The following is a 19266-nucleotide window of genomic DNA, read 5'->3' as shown; positions in this document are numbered from 1 at the left end:
GATCATAAAATCACAGAGTGGTTCAGCTTGGAAAAGACTTTAAAGATCTTCAAGTTCATCCAGTTCTAACTCCCCTCCCACAGGCAAACTTTCCCACAGAGTTATCCCACAATACCCTACACAGTTATCCCCTTCCATCCTACTCAGTTATCTCCCCACAACAATATCCTAAAGTAATTATCCTGTTCTACCTGTCCCCCTTCCTAAAAAATCTTTTATTTTACATATTAATTCATAGAAAAATTTAAAAAAAAATCTACTCCTCACTTGGTGCTTTACAAACATTAATTTTAAGATTGCTTTCTTAATTTTTAGATTGCTTTCTCACAGAGTTATCTCACCATATCGTATACAGTTATCCCACTCCATCCTACACAGTTAATTTAAAATAATTCTATTAATTAACAGAAAATTTAAAAAATTCCTACTCCTGACTTGGTGTCTTACAGACAGTAATTTTAATTTTGGTTTCTTAATTTTAAGATTGCTTCCTCACAGAGTTATCCCACAATATCCTACACAGTTATCCCACTCCATCCTGCACAGTTATCCCCTCACAACAATATCCTACAATAATTACCCTGTTCTACCTGTCCCCCCTCCCAGAAAATATTTTATTTTACATATTAATTAATAGAAATTTTTTAAAAAATTCCTACTCCTGACTTGGTGCTTTACAAACATTAATTTCAAGATTGCTTTCTTAATATTAAGATTGCTTTCTCCATTTTAAGATTGCTTTCTCCCAGAGTTATCCCACAATATAAGATTGCTTTCTCCATTACAGAGAGTAAAGGATCTCACTGTGGGAAAAGCTGGGGATAGCCTGAGGGGAGATTTAATGAATGTATCCATGATTTCTAGAAAGGGGAAAAAAAAAGATTATGCCAAAGATGGAAAGAACTGACTTGCCCTCTTTATTAATGTGCTACATTTTGAATAATGGATTTTAAAAGTTAATGTAACTCTCAAAAACACCATCAGAGCTTCAATCCAGCCTCCTGACCAAACCAGCAAGTTTAAATTCCACATCAGAGCTCAGAGATGTCAATGAAAACACATCCTCATGCCCAGATTCTCTGTGAAAGACAAACACACAAATATTTCACCAGGTTCCCCTTTGTTCTGAAGGGATCTGCATCCAAATGCACAATTCATGTTTTATCCAGCCCTTGCTCCTAAGGGACTGCACTGATCAAAGAAACCAAGTTAAATACCTGAGTGGCTGCAGGGAAACCCAAAATTGTCATGGCTGAAGTGACAATCACGGGTAAACAAACTGCAAAGTGCCTTTAGGGAATTCTGAGATGCCAAAGGATTCTCTGATTCCTTTAGAGGTGCAGAGCAACTGAGACAGGGGAGCTGCTGCCCACCAAAATCCCCTCTCTAAACTGGAACTGGGCGATTTGTAAGGGTCAAAGCACAATCTCTCGTACAAAACAAAGTCCAAGAGAATTCTTGAGTGAGCTCTGCTCCTGTAGCCCTCAGCCCACCAAAATCCCCTCTCTAAACTGGAACTTGCTGATTTTTAAGGTTCCTGGGTCAAAGCACAACCTCTTGCACAAAGGAACAGAAAGCCCAAGAGAATTCTTGAGTGAGCTCTGCTCCGATAACCCTCAGCCCACCAAAATCCCCTCTCTAAACTGGAACTGGGTGATTTTTAAGGGTCAAAGCACAATCTCTTGTACAAAACAAAGTCCAAGAGAATTCTTGAGTGAGCTCTGCACCTGTAGCCCTCAGCCCACCAAAATCCTCTCCTAATTTTTGATTTTTAACGGCCCTGGGTCAAAGCACAATTTCTTGAACAATGCAGCAGAAAGTCCAAGAGAATTCTTGAGTGAGCTCTGCACCTGTAGCCCTCAGCCCACCAAAATCCCCTCTCTAAACTGGAACTGGGCGATTTGTAAGGGTCAAAGCACAATCTCTCGTACAAAACAAAGTCCAAGAGAATTCTTGAGTGAGCTCTGCTCCTGTAGCCCTCAGCCCACCAAAATCCCCTCTCTAAACTGGAACTTGGTGATTTTTTAGGTCCTTGGATTAAAACACAATCTCTTGTACAAAGCAGCACAAAGTCCAAGAGAATTCTTGAGTGATCTCTGCTCCTGTAGCCCCCAGCCCTGCTCCTGTAGCCCTCAGCCCACCAAAATCCCCTCTCTAAACTAGAATTGGGTGATTTTTAAGGTCCCTTGGTCAAAGCACAATCTCTTGTACAAAGCAGCACAAAGTCCAAGAGATTTCTTGAGTGAGCTCTGCTCCTGCAGCCCTCAGGTGAATCCAAGCCCTGAGTGAAAGAACTGAGCAAAGAAAAGAGTTTATTCAAAAGGAACAGGGTTTGGGATGTGCAGGGTGAACAAGAGGCTGGAAAGGTTTATTCAAGTCTCCTCCCAGCTGCAGCAGCTCTGTGCTCTCAGAACCTGGGCTGGTTTCAAGCTAACAGGGTGCTGGAAAACTGCACCCACACCTGGCTTGTGCAGTGAAATGTGTTTGAGATCACAGCCCTCTGCTTGAAGCACTTCAGAAACCTCTCCTGGTGGCAGCACAGCTGTGTGTGAAGAGGTGCAAGAGCAGGAGGAGGAATGAGACCTTTGGGTACCTCTGTTGCTAAGGAAAGCTGAGGGGCTGAGCTGAGCTGTGGTATTTAACTCTTTAATTCCCAGCATCACTTACAAACAGCTCGCACCTCTCTCGTTGGAGTGCAAGCCTCTCCGAGTTCCTCAGAGAGAGAGATGAATGCAGGGCTTGAATTAAAGCCTTTAGAGAAATCAAGATCTATTAAGCCACATAGATATGAAGCAGAAGTGCAGGTTTAAGTTTTAAGCAAGTGGAAGTGTAAATTATAGTTTTAAGTTAGTAGAAATATATTTTAAGCCTTAAGAAACTGTGCTAGCTAGTAAAGGCCCTAAAGCCTAGTTTAAAAGTTCAGTAACTTAGCTCCAAACATAACAAAAACAGAACCTTGCCACTATAATAGGTAGAATTATTCACATAAACAGATAAAATTACATGTGTAAATAGATAGAACTATTCAGGTAGATAGACAAACTCATACATGTAAATTTTAAGGAAGAAAACAGATAATATTATAGGTTTAGATAATACTGTATAGATAATATTATAGATATAGATATATAGATATAGACATAGATATAGATATAGATACAGATATAGATATATAGATATAGAGATATAGAGATATAGATAATATTATATGTGTAGTTTTTAGGCAAGAACTGACACTACTTTCGTACTACTTTTGCACATTAGAATCAAGTTCACATTGGTTTGGAAAGAATGTTTTAGAATCGTGTTTTTTGCTGATTGATGTTTTATCGATAAAACGCCCTGTAATGGGGGGCAAGAAACAACAACCACAACAACAAGAAGAGAAGGAAAGAAGAAGAAAAAAAGAAAAAAAGAAGAAAAAGGGGCTGTGGTGCCTGCAGCTGCTGCTCCAGCTTGGGACTCTCAAAAAAATGCCAGAAAGCTTTAGCAGGAACTTTAACACCTTGAACTCTTTGCCTTTCAGACTGATATATTCATGCAATAAACAACTCCTCATGTCCCTTTGAAGACCCCAGACCCAGTAACACCTCAGCACTCTCTAGGGGATGTCAGGAGGAACCTGGACCACCATCCATGTGACAAAAAAATCAAGGATACCACCAGCAACAGCATCACCAAGGCCAACAACCCTGCAGTGATTCTCTCTCCTGACAAAGCACCACTTATATTTGCTGTATTTGTAAAAGAAAACATTAATTCAGGAGGTTTCTGTGCACAGCTCACTGCCCTTGGCTAAGCAAAAAAAAGCAGAACTAAAGACACAAAGCCTGCAGGATTTTTTTGTAGCTTCCTATTTTCTGCTATTGACAAAACACTAGGTGGGATTTCATAAATAACTGGTAATTTGTAGTTTAACTTTAGGTTTAAAAGCAGCTGCTTTTAATTCAAGGCCAGGCTGGAGCAATTTGGTCCAAGGAAGGTGTCCCTGCCCATGCAGGGGGTGGAATGGGATGAGCTTTGAGGTCTCTTCAACCCAAACCATTTTGGCAATCAGTGATGTTATTTAAGGTGCAAGCTGCAAGTCTGTCTCTGCACAAGGAGAAATAAAGCACAAATTCTTGGCCTGGCTCTCTGCACCACAGATTTCTGTGTTACAGAGTTAAGTGAATGCACCATGATGGTGACTGAAGATATTTGCATTAAGAAACTATCAATATTTTTAATTTACAGGCAGTGCAAGAGCCCTTTAAAAGTCACCATATGTGCCCCAACATCAGAAGGGTAACAAGGACAGAAAATAAAGCCACACTTCCCTGGACTCGCTCCAAAGTCATCAATAAAAAGCTGATTTTCTCTCTACCCTGCTTTTTTTCCCTCAGTGTCCAGAGAATTGGCACCACTGCTTTGTGACATAATTATATCTGAATATCCAAGTGTTGCTGTTATTAATTTACTGTGGTTTCATTGTGCTCCTTCTCAGCTTCACAGCTCACAACAGCATCACTCAGAACACCCAGGAAATATTGGGAATATTTCAAATATTCACAGCTGTGCATCAAACAGAACTTCATGGGGGAGGTGTCCATGGCAGGGGTGGAACTGGATGATCCTTAAGGTCCTTCCCAGCCAAACCACCCATTATTATTAATTTCTGATCATAACAATGTCTTAAATTTTATTTTCAGTAAACATTAATGACCTGGGCTTTGTGATTGAAAAATCCTAATTAAAGAAAGATATTATATATCTTATTGGTGATTTGTCATTTATTATTGGTGATTTGTCATTTATTGGTTATTTGTCATTTATTCCCACTCCTTCTATGGGAATTGATGGAGACAGTCATGTCCAAAAGATTCATAATAAAGGATTCATAATAAAGGACTAAATCCCCTTTAGAGGGGCTCAGACATTCTGAGATTAATTGTGGAGGAGCTCTTTGCAACTGCACAATCAGAGTTTTTGAAGAAACAATCTCAAGTAATTTGACACAAATTTACACCACACATACACAGTAAAAGTGGAGGAGCTCACACTTGGGACCTAACCACAAAAAGGTATTTTTTTCTGTATTTATTCTGAATCACAAATTCAGAATAAACACCCAACACTTCCAGCTGCATCCTCTGGATCACAACTGTCAGTGTCCAAGCAAACTTTGGGGAATTCATTCCATTACTGGGGGGAACCTCACCCCAAACTGATCAGTCAATCCCCCAGGAGGATTTGGGGTTTCCATCAGTCTGGATGGCTGGGAATTAAATTTTTCCCAAAAAACCCCAGCAGCAAGAAACAATTCCATGCTGTGCAGCAGCGTGGCAGTGCAGGAGAGGAATATTTAGTAAATATTTAGGAAAAAGCACTGCTGCACAGCTATGAATGCTAAATACACCACCAGAAATCAAAACCCACCCAAGAGAAAATTTGTGTGGTGTAAATTTGACACAAATTTACACCACACATACACAGTGAAAGTGGAGGAGCCCAAACCTGGGACCTAACCACAAAACTGTATTTTTCCTGCATTTATTCTAAATCTGTGATTCAGAATAAACACCCAACACTTCCAGCTGCATCCTCTGGATCACCACTGTCAGTGTCCAAGCAAACTTTGGGGAATCCATTCCATTATTGGGGGGAACCTCACCCCAAACTGATCAGTCAACCCCCTAGGAGGATTTGGGGTTTCCATCAGTCTGGATGGCTGGGAATGAAGTTTTTCCCAAAAAACCCCAGCAGCAAGAAACAATTCCATGTTGTCCACAAGACAGCAGAGCAGAGAGGAATATTTAGGCAGAATATTTAGGAAAAACTGCTGCACAGCTATGAATGTTAAATATGCCACCAGAAATCAAAACCCATTGAAGATAAAAACATTTATTTTAGGCTGCCTTTGCCCTCTCTGCTTCTTAAATGAATAATGAAGATGTCACTTGGCTCCAGACACCACGGGGGAATAAAATGTCACCGCTGCAGCTGCCGAATTTCCCGCTCCCAGCCCTCCAAATTAAGGGAAAAAACCCACAAAACAAAGGGGGAATTTGATTAGGAAAAGTTCAAATCCTTGCCCAAAGCCCAGCTCTTCCTGTAACATTGCATTCTTCTCTCCTTGTGTAAACTCCTCATTAGAACAGAGCCATGTTCATAATGGAATAATTGGGGTTATAATGGAACTGTGGGAAGATAATTCCAGCTTTAGGAGGGGCAGCATGGCCCTGTAATGTTGTTTTAATGTGATTTGGGAACTGCAGGAACTGCCTGAACCTGCTCATTTAGGATTTGATCAATGGGAAGTAGGCTGGCAAAGAGATGGAGCATTTGATAATTCCCAATTTGATCAATGTGAATCAGGGCTTTGGTGGAGATAAAACATTCCTCATGGATATTTGGAATATCACTTTAATGCAGGCAGCAACAGGAACTGCAGACATAAGACTTACCAGGTCTCTGATCCAAACCCATGTGGGATATTTGTATTTTTCCCCTTTTAATAGAGTTTAATTATCCCTAAAGACTGATGAAGCTACACTTGATGTAATTTCGGGGATTAAATGGAGGAAGGAAAATCCAGAAAATATTAAATATATAAAAACACCATCCACTTCTTGCTGTGGGAAGTGATGCAGCTTAAAAAGTGGAAGAAATTCAAGCTATAGCACTAAAACTGGGCACCTAATTCTAGACATGCCTAAAATAAAGTCAGACTATTTGCTACCAACACCACAATTAGATCCATTAATCTTGCACTTGGAACCTGCAATCACAGGCAGCACATGGCTTTATGCATTAACAAAATTTAGCAGCTCAACCTTATTTAATTCTTCTTTTACAGCCAATTAAACAACTCTTTAAACACCACTGGAGCCTCTGTCCTCTCAATCCTCACGTGCAATTAAACTGCACATGAGAAGTGCCAAAAGAGCATCTTCAGGTCTCACTAAATCATTCCTCATTTATCCATCAAGTTTCATAAAAGAGGCAGTGATAAAATAACACCTCCTGCATTGAAACCTTCAATAAAGAGACACTGTGTTTAAAAGGATTTTATGTAAGGAAAAAACCTTGAAATTGTAAAGTAATATTGGTATTTCAGGCACTTCATCAAATCTGCCACAATTTATGTGCATATTTCAGGCACTTTTTTCTTTCATTTTGTTTTCTTGGAAGGCAATGGACCAATACTGGATCCAGAGAGATGTAAAAATTCCCAATAATTTTTAGGAAATTTGGTTTGAGGTGGAAAAGCAGGACAGTGATTGCAGTACTGCTATTACAGAGCAGTCAAATGATGATTTCAATTTATACCTTTAGTTTCTAGAAAATTAAGAAAACTCCAATCCCATCAAGGATTGGACCTTCCTCAGTAAATATTCCTTGATTTCTGCACCCTATAAAACGATTTTCTTAATTTTCTTAAATTTCTAAATTTTCTTAAATTTCTTTGATGCTCAGGTCTGGCCCCTGCTCCATCCACAGCTCCATTTGTGCACAGACAGGAACCCAAAGAATTGGATTTATTTAGGAAATCCTTTATGTACCAGGAGGAAAAACCCAATCCCAAACCCACCTCTGCTCACTAAACCCACCCAGAGCCCTTCAGCAAAACTTTAAATCCCACCAAAAAAGCTTCTTTTGGAATAATGCATGTGAAATGAGGCAATCATTTGATTTAGAAAGCTGAAAATATCCCCCTGTAACAGAGGAAGGAGACACCCAGGTGGGAATTTCATCCCAACCTTCCTGGATTTGCAGACATGATGGAAAAACCTCTAAATTATGTTTAAACCAGCCCTTGATCAATGGTCATCCTGTTTAAGGACAGATTAATTCAGTGTTCAATATAGTCTGACCATTAAACACTACAAAATTTTTATCTATACACCCAAGAATATTCAACAATTCCTGCTGTTAAAGAGATAAAATGAGTTTTTCTTATACTTTAAAATTATATTTGTGTCATTATCAGCAGCTCAGAAAGGATTTTTCTCTTCCTGCTCATCAAAAACCAAAACAAAACACAAAACCAGAAGAAAATCCCTCCACAAATCTACGAAAATCGCGGCAGAATAATTCATTTTTCTGCAGCAGTTCTTGGTTAGAGGAGAGAATTGAGGTTGTAAAAAGTTCTGTGTCCTCACTGAAATGATGAATGGGCCCTGGAGCCTGAGGGATGGAGCAGCCCAAAGGGAAGGTCCAAGGCCAGGGGTCACTGTCACTTTGATCCATCAATTACCAGATCTTCACTTCACTTTCTTCAGCACTAATAAAAATTATTCCATCTGACCTTCACTGCCGAGGGCACAGTGAAATTCCTCATTTAAATCCTTCCCGTGGCGCCATTGTGATGCAAAGCTGGAATCTCATTTTTGGTGCTCCATCAAATCTATTTTTAGACTAATTCATGCTTCTTATCAACTAGAAATTAATAAATGTACACAAAGCGTGCAGCCCATTTCTCTGCAGCTTGTGGTTCCTACACGTTGGCCTCCAAATTCTCCCAAATTCCCTCCTTTCAACAGCCAGGGGGACTGATAGGATCTGTGAGGGAGGAAAGGGGAATGATTGTGCATTTTCATGGGGTAAGAACTCAGCCAGCTGCCAGGAAAAACCAGGGGGGACTCACTTGAAACGAGCTGAGACCTCATCAGCAGCTTTTTGGTATTGCTCAGTGGTGACTTTGTAGAACTGGGCACTCTGGAAAGAAAAAACAGAATAAATACAGATTTCAGTTAGCATCATTTATAATATCTAATCAATAAAGCTGTTTTGGGATTTAAGCTGTTTCAAAAAACTGTCAAAACTTCACCATAAAATGACAGAGTTTCAGAAATCACTTTTTTTTTTTTTTTTTAAATAAGTGTGTCTTGATTATGCAAAAGGAATGGCTCTTGGGGAATAAACTACAAAGGGACATGAGGCAAGAATCCCATATTTAGCACAAGGTGTTCCAGGAGTCTCTGCAACTTCTTCATTAGAAATTAAACTCCAAACAGTGATTTTAGATTTCTCTGCAGTGCCCTGTTTGTGTTCCTCACACACATCTCCCTCCTGCCTCACAGGTGACATTGAGCCAAGCTTCAAAATCCCACAATAAATTAACAAAGGCTGGAATTTCCCTTCTGCTTTTTGCCTTGAAAACGCCTCTCTGAGGATTTACTGGAATATTCCAAACTCCCAGATTGCTTCCATCAGTTGCTAATTTCAATTTCTAAAGCCAGAAGAGATTTTTCATCTCCCCCAAACCCAGGGATGGCTTTGACTCAGTTCTACAAAATCCTTCATTTCCAAAGTACAGGTGAGAGATGCTCACCAAGCCACAGAAATTTTCTATGTGAAAATGCTGTGCCAGGGAGGTTCAGCTTTGATTTGGGAAAATTCCTTCATGGAAAGGCTGGTTAGGCATTGGAACAGCTGCAGGGGTGGAGTCCCCATCCCTGGAGGGATTTAAAGCCCTGTGGAGGTGGCACTTGGGGACACAGCTCAGTGGTGGCCCTGGCAGGGCTGGGAATGGTTGGATTTGATGACCTCAAAGGTCTTTTCCAGCCTGAAGAATTCTGTGATGCTGCAGGCTGAGATAAATCACTGGGATGTTGTTTTGCTCCATGTCTCAAGAACACAGAGGTGGCATTTTTCAGGAGGTTTTTATAGCCTGGGCACAGCTGGACCTCAGCTGTGATAACCAAGGCACCTGGCTGCCCACCTGGAGGGAGAAAGCAAAGTTTGAGCAGCTCCAAATCCCCTGAAATCATTTTCCTGGGAGTGCTGCTGGAAACAGGGCATGGAGAAGCAAAAAGGTTCTGCTGGCACTTGCAGGAACTCTGGTGTGGCTTTGAGTCATGGGCATCCCAGGGAGCGATGTTAACATGGCAACAAAACATGACAACCCCACACTGTGTGATTGCATCAAAAGCAGCTGAACCCTTATTTTAACAACCTGGACTTGATCCTGTGCTTTGGAGTTATTGATGCCTCAATATTGATTTGGCATCTTCCAAATATTTAATTTGTGTCAGGCTGGGAGAGCTGGGAATGTTCAGTCTGGAGAGGAAAATGTTCTGGGGGAGCTCAGAGACCCTAAAGGGGCTCCAGCAGAGCTGCAGAGGGACTGGGGACAAGGCCTGCAGGGACAGCACACAGGGAATGGCTCCCACTGCCAGAGGGCAGCCATGGGTGGCATCTTGGCAATGAGGAATTCCTGCCTGGGCTGGCATTGCCACAGCAGCTGGGGCTGCCCCTGATCCCTGCAGTGCCCAAGGCCAGGCTGGAGCAGCCTGGGATGGTGGCATTGGAATGGGATGGGCTTGAAGGGCCCTTCCCACCCAAACCATTCTGGGATTTGGGACACTCAGAATCCATCCCCAGGGATTTTTATGGAAGTTGGGGATGGCAAAGGGAAGGGAGACCCTTCCTGGAGTGCTGAGATTGCCAGTGAAGCCCCCAGACCCCAAAATCCCTTCCTAGAGAGGAGTCGGGGTGGGGATGGATCCAATGCCAGGCTGGGAGAGCTGGGAATGGAGGGAATTCCCTGGAGAGGGAGCCTGGGGTGGGATTTTGGGAAGGGATTCCCAGAGCAGCTGGGGCTGCCCCTGATCCCTGCAATGGCCAAGGCCAGAGTTTGGAGCCCCCTGGGACAGTGGGAGGTGTCCCTGCCATGGCAGGGGTGGCACTGGTGGGGCTTTGAGGTCCTTTCCAACCCAAACCATTCCACGATTCCATAACACACATGGATGCCACCATCCAGACCATGGCAAGCACCATTCCCATTTTAATTTTGGGTAAAATAAAGCAGTTTAGCTTCAGACATTGATGTATGGAAAAGCAATATGATGAAAACATTTTTAGGGGAGGGAAAAAATGGGAAAGGCTGTAAGTGGAGAGATCACTCTTCCATAAAAGTCACACATGACACAGGTCTGTGGTCACTGGGTGAGTAAACATGTCCTGAGGAATATTTATCATTTTATGAGCACTGCAGGTCTCACTCCTGCAAAAACACTTCCTGAAATTCCAAAAGAGGCAACACCGACTACGAAAAATTGCAAAGAAAAACATTTTCCCTTCCCACTATAAGATTTCATCTTCCAAGCTTCTTCCCTGTGAACGATAATCTCAAAATGTACTGAAATCAGTGAATAAAATGCCAGCTCCAGACAGGGGCAAAATTGTAGTGCAGGGCTAATATTTTCTCACAAATGATAACAAATTGGGTAAGAGGCACTGCAGGCAAAGGTCAGGGCTGGATCAGCAGGAGCAGGGAGCTGTGCTGCACTCCCCAGCCCAGCCCCACTCCTCATCACTCATTTGCACTCAAACCCAGCTTGCCACGCACCCTCATTTATTTTTTCATAAATCATTGGTGTCCAGAGAGCAAATGGAAGTGAAATTCTCCTCACACCAGTGACCCCCTGGCACTCAGCAAGCCCAGGCAGGCCCAGGGGGATGGGATGGGATTTGTGGGGTGGGATGGGATCTGTGGGATGGGATGAGTGGGGTGGGATGCAATTGGATGGGATCTGTGGGGTGGGATGGGATCCGTGGGATAGGATGCAATGGGATGGGATCTGTGATATGGGATATGTGGGATGGGACGGGATCTGTGGAATGGGATGGGATGGCATCTGTGGAATGGGATGGGATCCAAGAGATAGGATGAGATCTGTGGGATGGGATGCAATGGGATGGGATCTGTGGGATGGGAAGGGATCTGTGGGGTGGGATGGGATCCGTGGGATGGGATGCAATGGGATGGGATCTGTGATATGGGATACGTGGGATGGGATGGGATCCAAGAGATAGGATGAGATCTGTGGGATGGGATAGGATCTGTAGGATGTAGGATCTGTAGGATCTGTAGGATGGGATCCATGGCAAGGCACAGCATGGGACCAGAATGACAGTTCAGCCTTGATTAAAATGAACCCCAGTTCCTCACACAGGACCAACCAGGAGGGCTTGACACACAGCTCAGATCTTCCAGAGAGGGTGAAACAAAGGCCAAGGTGAGGGGAAAGGAGTAGAAGGGTGCTAAAAATGCCAACAAATATTCTCTGATGAAATCCAGGATAATTCAACAAAGTTCAGCATCTCCAATCTTTCCCCTGCTCAATTCCCTGAATGCACAGACAAAGAGTCAGAGTTAAAGCTTAAAGTGGAGGCAGAAAGTGCCCACCTGGATCATCCTCACCTTCACAGCTCCTGGGGACACCACTGGGCACCAACATTTTGCTTTAGCAGGTTCACAGTGATGCCTCAGGTTTAGCTTTCATATTTTTTCACATTCTGTGCTGCTTTAGTGTGTGGGTCTGGGCTCCATATTATGGGATGGTGAGAGCAGGGAGACAAAACAATTCCTGCTCCAGCTGGGCACCAAGGACAAATGCCCCAAATCTCAGCCCAGGAGCACAAACCCCGTGGGCTGGAGAGAGAAAAACAAGCAGGGTGGGACTGCCTGGGCTAAAGCTGCAATGGGACAATGAACTGCAAGGTGCAAATGGAGCAGAGCTGATCCCAGGGACAGACCCCGGCAGCGCTCGTGCATTTTGGGGCCGTTTTGGGTCATCTTGGGTGCAGCCCTGGCTGGGCTCTGGTGCTGCCCAAGGGGGATCCATTGAGTGTCACTGTGACATTTTCTGAAAAATCCCTTTGCCAGGATTTCTTCTCCTGGGAAGATGAGAAGCCTCAGCTCCTCCATGTTTTGCTGCTCTGGAATGTGGTCTGGAGATTGTTTATCCAAACATGTGAATTGTTTTTAATTAATGACCAATCACCATCAGCTGTGTTGGACTCTCTGAGTCAACCACAGGTTATTATTCATTCTTGTTATGCTTTCTGATGTATCCTTTGTCTTTCTTTAGTACAGCATTCTTTAATACAATATAGCATCATAACATAATAAATCAGCCTTCTGAGAACACGGAGTCAAACTCTCATCTCTCACCTCGTCCTGGGGACCCTCACAAACACCACAACTGAGGAGAACCTTTGAATAAATCCCTGCTTTACTCTTTAACTCCATCTAATCTCTGTCCTAGCTCAGATTCCCAAGGCATCAGGACGAGCTCAGCGCAGGGTGAGCGTGGCCAGGGCAGGGCTGGGATGATGAATGGTTCTCCATCACCCCCTGTCCCCTCCCAGGCCAGCACTCACTGGAATCTTATTTAGGCTGCCATTTATCTTTCTTTGGGCCAGTCAATAAAGATGAACACAACAGTTGTAAGGATCGATTGCAATTTTTTCTCATTTTCAAGCATGAAGGAGCATTTCTGACATAAAAACAATATTCGGGGTGTACTTGTTCTGCTTTTTAATTGCAGTTCAAGTGATCAACTGAGCTGCTCTCTATGCCCAGAAGTTTTAATCCTACAAGCTATCAAGAAATCATTTGTTATCTTAGCTGAAGTGTGCTGTTTGTTGGCTCAGGTCTGCTACTGAAACTCACTCAGATTCCCTTTTAGAGATAAACTCTCTGTAACCCAGAGATGCAGTTTCGTTTTTCAAGTCTTCCCTAATCCTCCAGATAAAAGTGCAGTGGTCATTTCCCTAAATACAGATTAAAAATGGGGCTGTAGCATCATTTCCTCATCTTCAGACAAAGGCAGACATTTATTATTGGTTTATTATTAAACCAATCTGTGATTCCACAAAACGAAGGAGCAACCCAGAGAATGGAAATTCACTTCCCACCTGTCCAAGATGGTCCCAGGCCAGCTTGGACATGGCTTGGATCACCCTGGGACAGTGGGAAGTGTCCCTGCCATGGCAGGGGTGGCACTGAATGAGTTTAAAGTCCCCTTCAACCCCAAACCCAGTGGTTTTGTGCCAAAGATAATGAAAATATTGCAGTAAAAATTAATAATGAGTGGTGCCTTTTCCCTCAAAGTGAACTGAAAGAAACAGAGGCTGAATGAGAAGTTAAAGAGAATTTCAACTTCATTTTTAAATCCATCCAATTTGCCCTGATACAAACACAGAGCCACAGAAAATATAAATAATGCCATAAGTCAGGAGGACAAAAATGAGATGTGGCCACTGGAGAAAGTGTTTTCACCACGTCTGCCACTGAAATAATTTTCCCTGAGCAAAAGTGGAAGCAGAAGCTTCTTAAAGCTGGAGGAATAAGAGGAGAATTATTTCTCTCAAGAGCTCTGATTTCAAAGGTCTGTATCAGAAAATAAATCCCTGGAGCCCCTCAGAAGGTCACTGTTTTGTCTGCATGCAGGAACTCAAAGCACAAGCACACGTTTCACTCTGGGCTGAAAATCTTCAGATTTGCAAGCAGGGGAAGTTCTGAGAGATCCTGTGTCATCCAAGCTGATAAAAGATTATCAAAAGAACCAGGAGAACTTGAGATCTCTCATTTAATTCCACCAGAGATGCTTCACCTATATGCACTATTTATTAAAAATGTGGTGAAACTGTTTTTTACTGCAGACAGACCACGACTGATTTTGGCACTGGATTCTTGCTTTTAAGCCCTTAAAGCCCTGAAGAGATTCATTAGGAGAGTAACATTCATGCAATCTATTTAATTATTTTTTTAAATTAAATTTAATAGTTACATAGTTGATTGGCCAAAGAAAAAAAGACTTTTGACTTGCATACAAAAGAGACAAACCTGCCCTTTGCTTCAAGTCAGTGCTGGGAAAGACAAAAATGAGCCCAGCTTGACTCCAGCTCAGCTCAGCACCTGCTCCACCCACCAAAGGAACCAAGGGCTTGGGCTGTTTGGCACCTTTGAGAATCAGGGGAGAATTTTTAATTTAAAGACTTCTCTCTCCTTCTCATCCTCCCCCACGAAAAGACTCAAAGCATCGGCAGGCAAAGATTATCCTGCTCCCTGAATGGCAAATTGGGAAGTTTTCTGTGCCTCTTTTAAATCCATTTCTGCTGCAGTTAAGCTCCTTTTCTCCCTTAATTGTACTTGTGGCCATTTCATCTCGGGATCTTTAACAAAGCCATTTGGGGATAATAGGGAGCATTTTGTTTTAATCATCCTGTTGACACAGAGCCTGAGATCTGAACGGCCTTAAAAGAGATTTCCAAAGGCACAAAGAAATTGTTTCACTTATTTTTAGTCCAAACTCACGACTCATCAGGCTGCTCCAAGCCCCAACCTTGGCCATTGCAGGGATCAGGGGCAGCCCCAGCTGCTCTGGGAATCCCTTCCCAAAATCCCACCCCAGGCTCCCTCTCCAGGGAATTCCCTCCATTCCCAGCTCTCCCAGCCTGGCATTGGATCCATCCCCACCCCGACTCCTCTCTAGGAAGGCATTTTGGGCTCTGGGGGCTTCACTGGCAATCTCAGCACTCCAGGAAGGGTCTCCCTTCCCTTTGCCATCCCCAACTTCCATAAAAATCCCTGGGGATGGATTCTGAGTGTCCCAAATCCCAGAATGGTTTGGGTGGGAAGGGCCCTTCAAGCCCATCCCATTCACAGAATCACAGAAGTTCAAGACTGGAAGAGACCTCTAAGATCATCAAGTCCAGTCCATGTTCTAACTGTTCAACTAGATCATGGCAGCAAGTGCCACATCCAGTCTTTTTTTGAATTCTTCAAGGGATGATGACTCCACCACCTCACTGGGTAAATGATTCCAGTATCTGACCACTCTTTCTGAAATATTTCCTTCTTAATTCTAACTGACATCTCGCTTGACGCAGCTTGAGACTGTGTCCTCTTGTTCTATCTGTGGTCGCCCGGAGAAAGAGACCAACCCCCAGCTCACCACAGCCACCCTTCAGGAAGCTGTAGAGAGGGATGAGGTCACCCCTGAGTCTCCTTTTCTCCAGGCTGAACAACCCCAGCTCCCTCAGTCGCTCTTCGTATGGCTTGTGCTCCAAGCCCCTCACCAGCCTCGTTGTCCTCCTCTGGACACGCTCAAGCAACTCAACGTCCCTCCTAAAGTGAGGGGCCCAGAACTGGATGCAATACTCCAAAATTCCAATGCCACCATCCCAGGCTGCTCCAGCCTGGCCTTGGGCACTGCAGGGATCAGGGGCAGCCCCAGCTGCTGTGGCAATGCCAGCCCAGGCAGGAATTCCTCATTGCCAAGATGCCACCCATGGCTGCCCTCTGGCAGTGGGAGCCATTCCCTGTGTGCTGTCCCTGCAGGCCTTGTCCCCAGTCCCTCTGCAGCTCTGCTGGAGCCCCTGCAGGCCCTGCAATGTGCTGGGAGCTCTCCCTGGAGCCTTCCCTGCTCCAGGGAACATTCCCAGCTCTCCCAGCCTGGCTCCAGCCCTGCAGCAGCTCCATGGATTCCTCTGGACTACAGAGAAAAAGGCAAGATTAGAAGAAATAAACTCGAAAACCTCCAGTCATGTTTCATCTTTGGAACTGCCACCAAGTGAGCGAGGAGAGAAGGAATTAGGGAAGAAAAAAGACCCAAAAAAAAGAATAAAACCATCAGCTGCTTGTGCCTCCACCCCAGTTCCAAATTACATTAAATTACAGCTTTATAAATATGACCATTCCAATGGCATTTTCATTTGAGTTTAAAGCCTCTATTTGTGCCTGAATTGATTTTAATAAGCTATGGAAAACCAAGCATTTAACATCAGACAGCTTCCCAAATAACACTGCATCTTCATTCTGCCTCCAGATGATCTATGGATGAGGGAATTTCTTCTGAAATGTCAGCACATCAGGCCTGGGCTTGAATTTTTTAGATAAGTTATTCTTTCTACAAGTTCTGACTGCTCTCATTCGATCCAGCTGCTCTAGTCGGTCAATTGGTGCAGTTTTTATTCCAGAGATGAAACTAAGGATGTCCAAAGCCACATTCTGAGATCCTACATAACATTTAAGACTTTTATTCTTGTTTTTATACCCTATTAGGAGTTAATTTTTAATGAGGGGACTCACTGCCCTCACTGGGGAAAGTTGTGTGGGTCTGCTATAGGGCTGAAAATCAGGATTTTATGAAATCTCTCCAAAAGGAGCATCTTTGCACAAAAAAATGGTCACTGCCCAAAGCAAACCAGTTTTCCAATCCTGAAGTAAAGCATCAAAGGTGCCTTTGGGGAAGGACCCAACAAATCCCTCCCACCACAATTCAGGACAACTCAGAGACTGAAGATCAATGGACAGAGCAGGGGATGAGCTTTCACAGCACAGGAGAATTTTTTAACATGCAACAAGTGGCTGCAAGGCAGGGAGAGGGATTTCAAACTGAAAGAGAAGCCCCACAGAAAATAAAAAAGCAAAGGAAGGAACCTGGGACTGAGCCTGCAGAGGACACCCAGATAAAGAAGATAAGATTAAGGCAATTATCAGGATTTTGGTGGTGATTGCCCAGAGCTCCCCATTTCAAATTCAAGTGCAATTCCCTCTCTTCTACCTTTAGAAAACTTCCAAGTGAAGTTTTGGAACTTCAAAATTATCTGCTGTGTCCTGGAAGAAGCTAGATCAGGACCAGGTTGTCCCTGTGACAGAAGAGATGCCTGAACTGTCACAGACTCAAGGGAGGATTTGGGACACCCAAAACCACCCAAGTACCTGTTCCTACAGAGAAATAAAACACAAAAAGTATCCAAAAGTGTTGAAAATGCCACAGACCCACCCAAACAAAACCTGGGAGGTGTCCCTGCCTCTGGAGGTCGGAATGAGGTGAAGTTTAAGGCCCAAACCAATCTGTGATTCCACAAAGCAAAGGAGCAACCTGCAGAATGGAAATTCCCAGCAGTGAAAATTCACTTCCCACCAGTGTTTGCTGCATTCCACGATGGGTTTTTGTCAAAAATTTCAGTGATATTCAAAGATGCCAAAGATATTCAGAGTGCAGCAAGCAGGGTAAAATACTTAACTCAGTTACCAGCAGAAAATGGGGAAAAAGAGAACAATTTTTGACCTTTTCTTTTGAATTTTCAACTCAGTTTTTCAGGCACCACTAACTAATGCCTTTAACTGCAACTATTAATGGCTCTGAAGTTTCTCCCCAGCCGTGGCTCACTTCACTTTTCTGCCCTGCTACAACATCGATCTCTAATTTGTTAACACTCAGAGCTGCCAAAGAAAATGAAAACCTTGGTGAAAAGGACAAATCTATTCCAAGTTCTTACAGCTATTCAGCCAAGCAGCTAATCTGCATGTAATTGTAGGAGTGGTGTTAATACAAATGTGCTCAGGCTTAGAAATGCACCTGAAAATGCACAAGTGTATTTATGGCCCCTCCTGATGATGAGAAACCTCATTTAGATCATTCCCATTTCCAATTTCTCTTCTTAAATCAGTCCTGTCACTATTCCATGGTTTAAATTCTGTTTTCCCAATGGGGTTATTTCTCCAGGACCCCCAAAACGAGTGTGGGACACCTTTGAGGCACACAGGAATGGGAATTGCTACTGCCAGGGGTGATGTCCATGAAATCTAAGCTGGGAATTCCCTTCTGTTGGTGGCATCAGGTGCAGACAGCAGCACAGGAATGAGGATTTCAAATTCCTGGTGCTGGTTTGCTTTTATGGAATTAATTCTTAAATATTGGTCCGGTGGGCCACTTATGCAAAACAAAAATGACACCACAGGGAATCAGCTCAAAGCAAAGCAGGATCAGCATGAATCCTAAAATCCTGGAATGGCTTGAGATGGAAGGGACCTTCAAGATGATGCAGTTCCAACCCCCTGCCATGGGCAGGGTCACCTGCTAGCCCGGGGTCCCATCCAGGAATGGCAGTGACTTCCAGAGAAATCCCAATGGATTTCATGGATTTATTGCATGGACAGAGCTGTCCATTCTGCACGGATCATTCCCAAACACTCAGCTTGGATCCAGCAGCACAAACTCAGCTCAGCTGAAATCTCCCATTCCATCCCTGCATGGATCACTCCCACAAAGTCCTGAGGTGCTGGACACTCAAAGGAAGACAATTTGAGGTCATCTATGAAGATCTTTTGGGAAAAATCCAGCAGAGTCCAGGTCAGCCCTTCTATGGTCTACAGCAGGCACAAATTTAAGGGGAAATCTCAAAGTCAGAGAAAATCTGGGGAAATCCCTTCAACCACCACTTGTTTCCACCTCATTTTGGCCAGTTTTTGGAGGCAGAGATCCTGTGAAAGTGGTCAAGAAAAGTACTTTCCCCCAAGTACTTTTCTCCTGCTAGCCCAGGGTCTCATCCAGGAATGGCTGTGACTTCCAAGTGTTTGGAATTCCAAAGTGTTTTGGAACAAAACAGGCAATTCCAAGTGTTTATTCCATGGACAGAGCTGTCCATTCTGCATGGATCATTCCCAAACACAGCTTTGATCCAGCAGCACAAACTCAGCTCAGT

General features: G+C 43.5%; 1 protein-coding gene across 2 annotated transcripts in view; it reads right to left on the bottom strand.

Annotated features, from left to right (window-relative positions):
• CHCHD3 (coiled-coil-helix-coiled-coil-helix domain containing 3) overlaps positions 1-19266 on the bottom strand; it is a 160143-nt gene that overhangs the window by 20849 nt on the left and 120028 nt on the right. For both annotated transcript variants that reach the window (XM_059471937.1, XM_059471938.1), the window contains exon 6: positions 8627-8697. In XM_059471937.1, coding sequence (XP_059327920.1) covers positions 8627-8697 — 71 coding nt within the window. The remainder of the gene's footprint in view (positions 1-8626; positions 8698-19266) is intronic.

This window comes from Ammospiza nelsoni, chromosome 5, assembly GCF_027579445.1.
Source record: "Ammospiza nelsoni isolate bAmmNel1 chromosome 5, bAmmNel1.pri, whole genome shotgun sequence".
NCBI classification, from domain to species: Eukaryota; Metazoa; Chordata; class Aves; order Passeriformes; family Passerellidae; genus Ammospiza; species Ammospiza nelsoni.
Note: the sequence above shows the minus strand (reverse complement) of the source record. Positions and strands in the feature narration are given on the sequence as shown.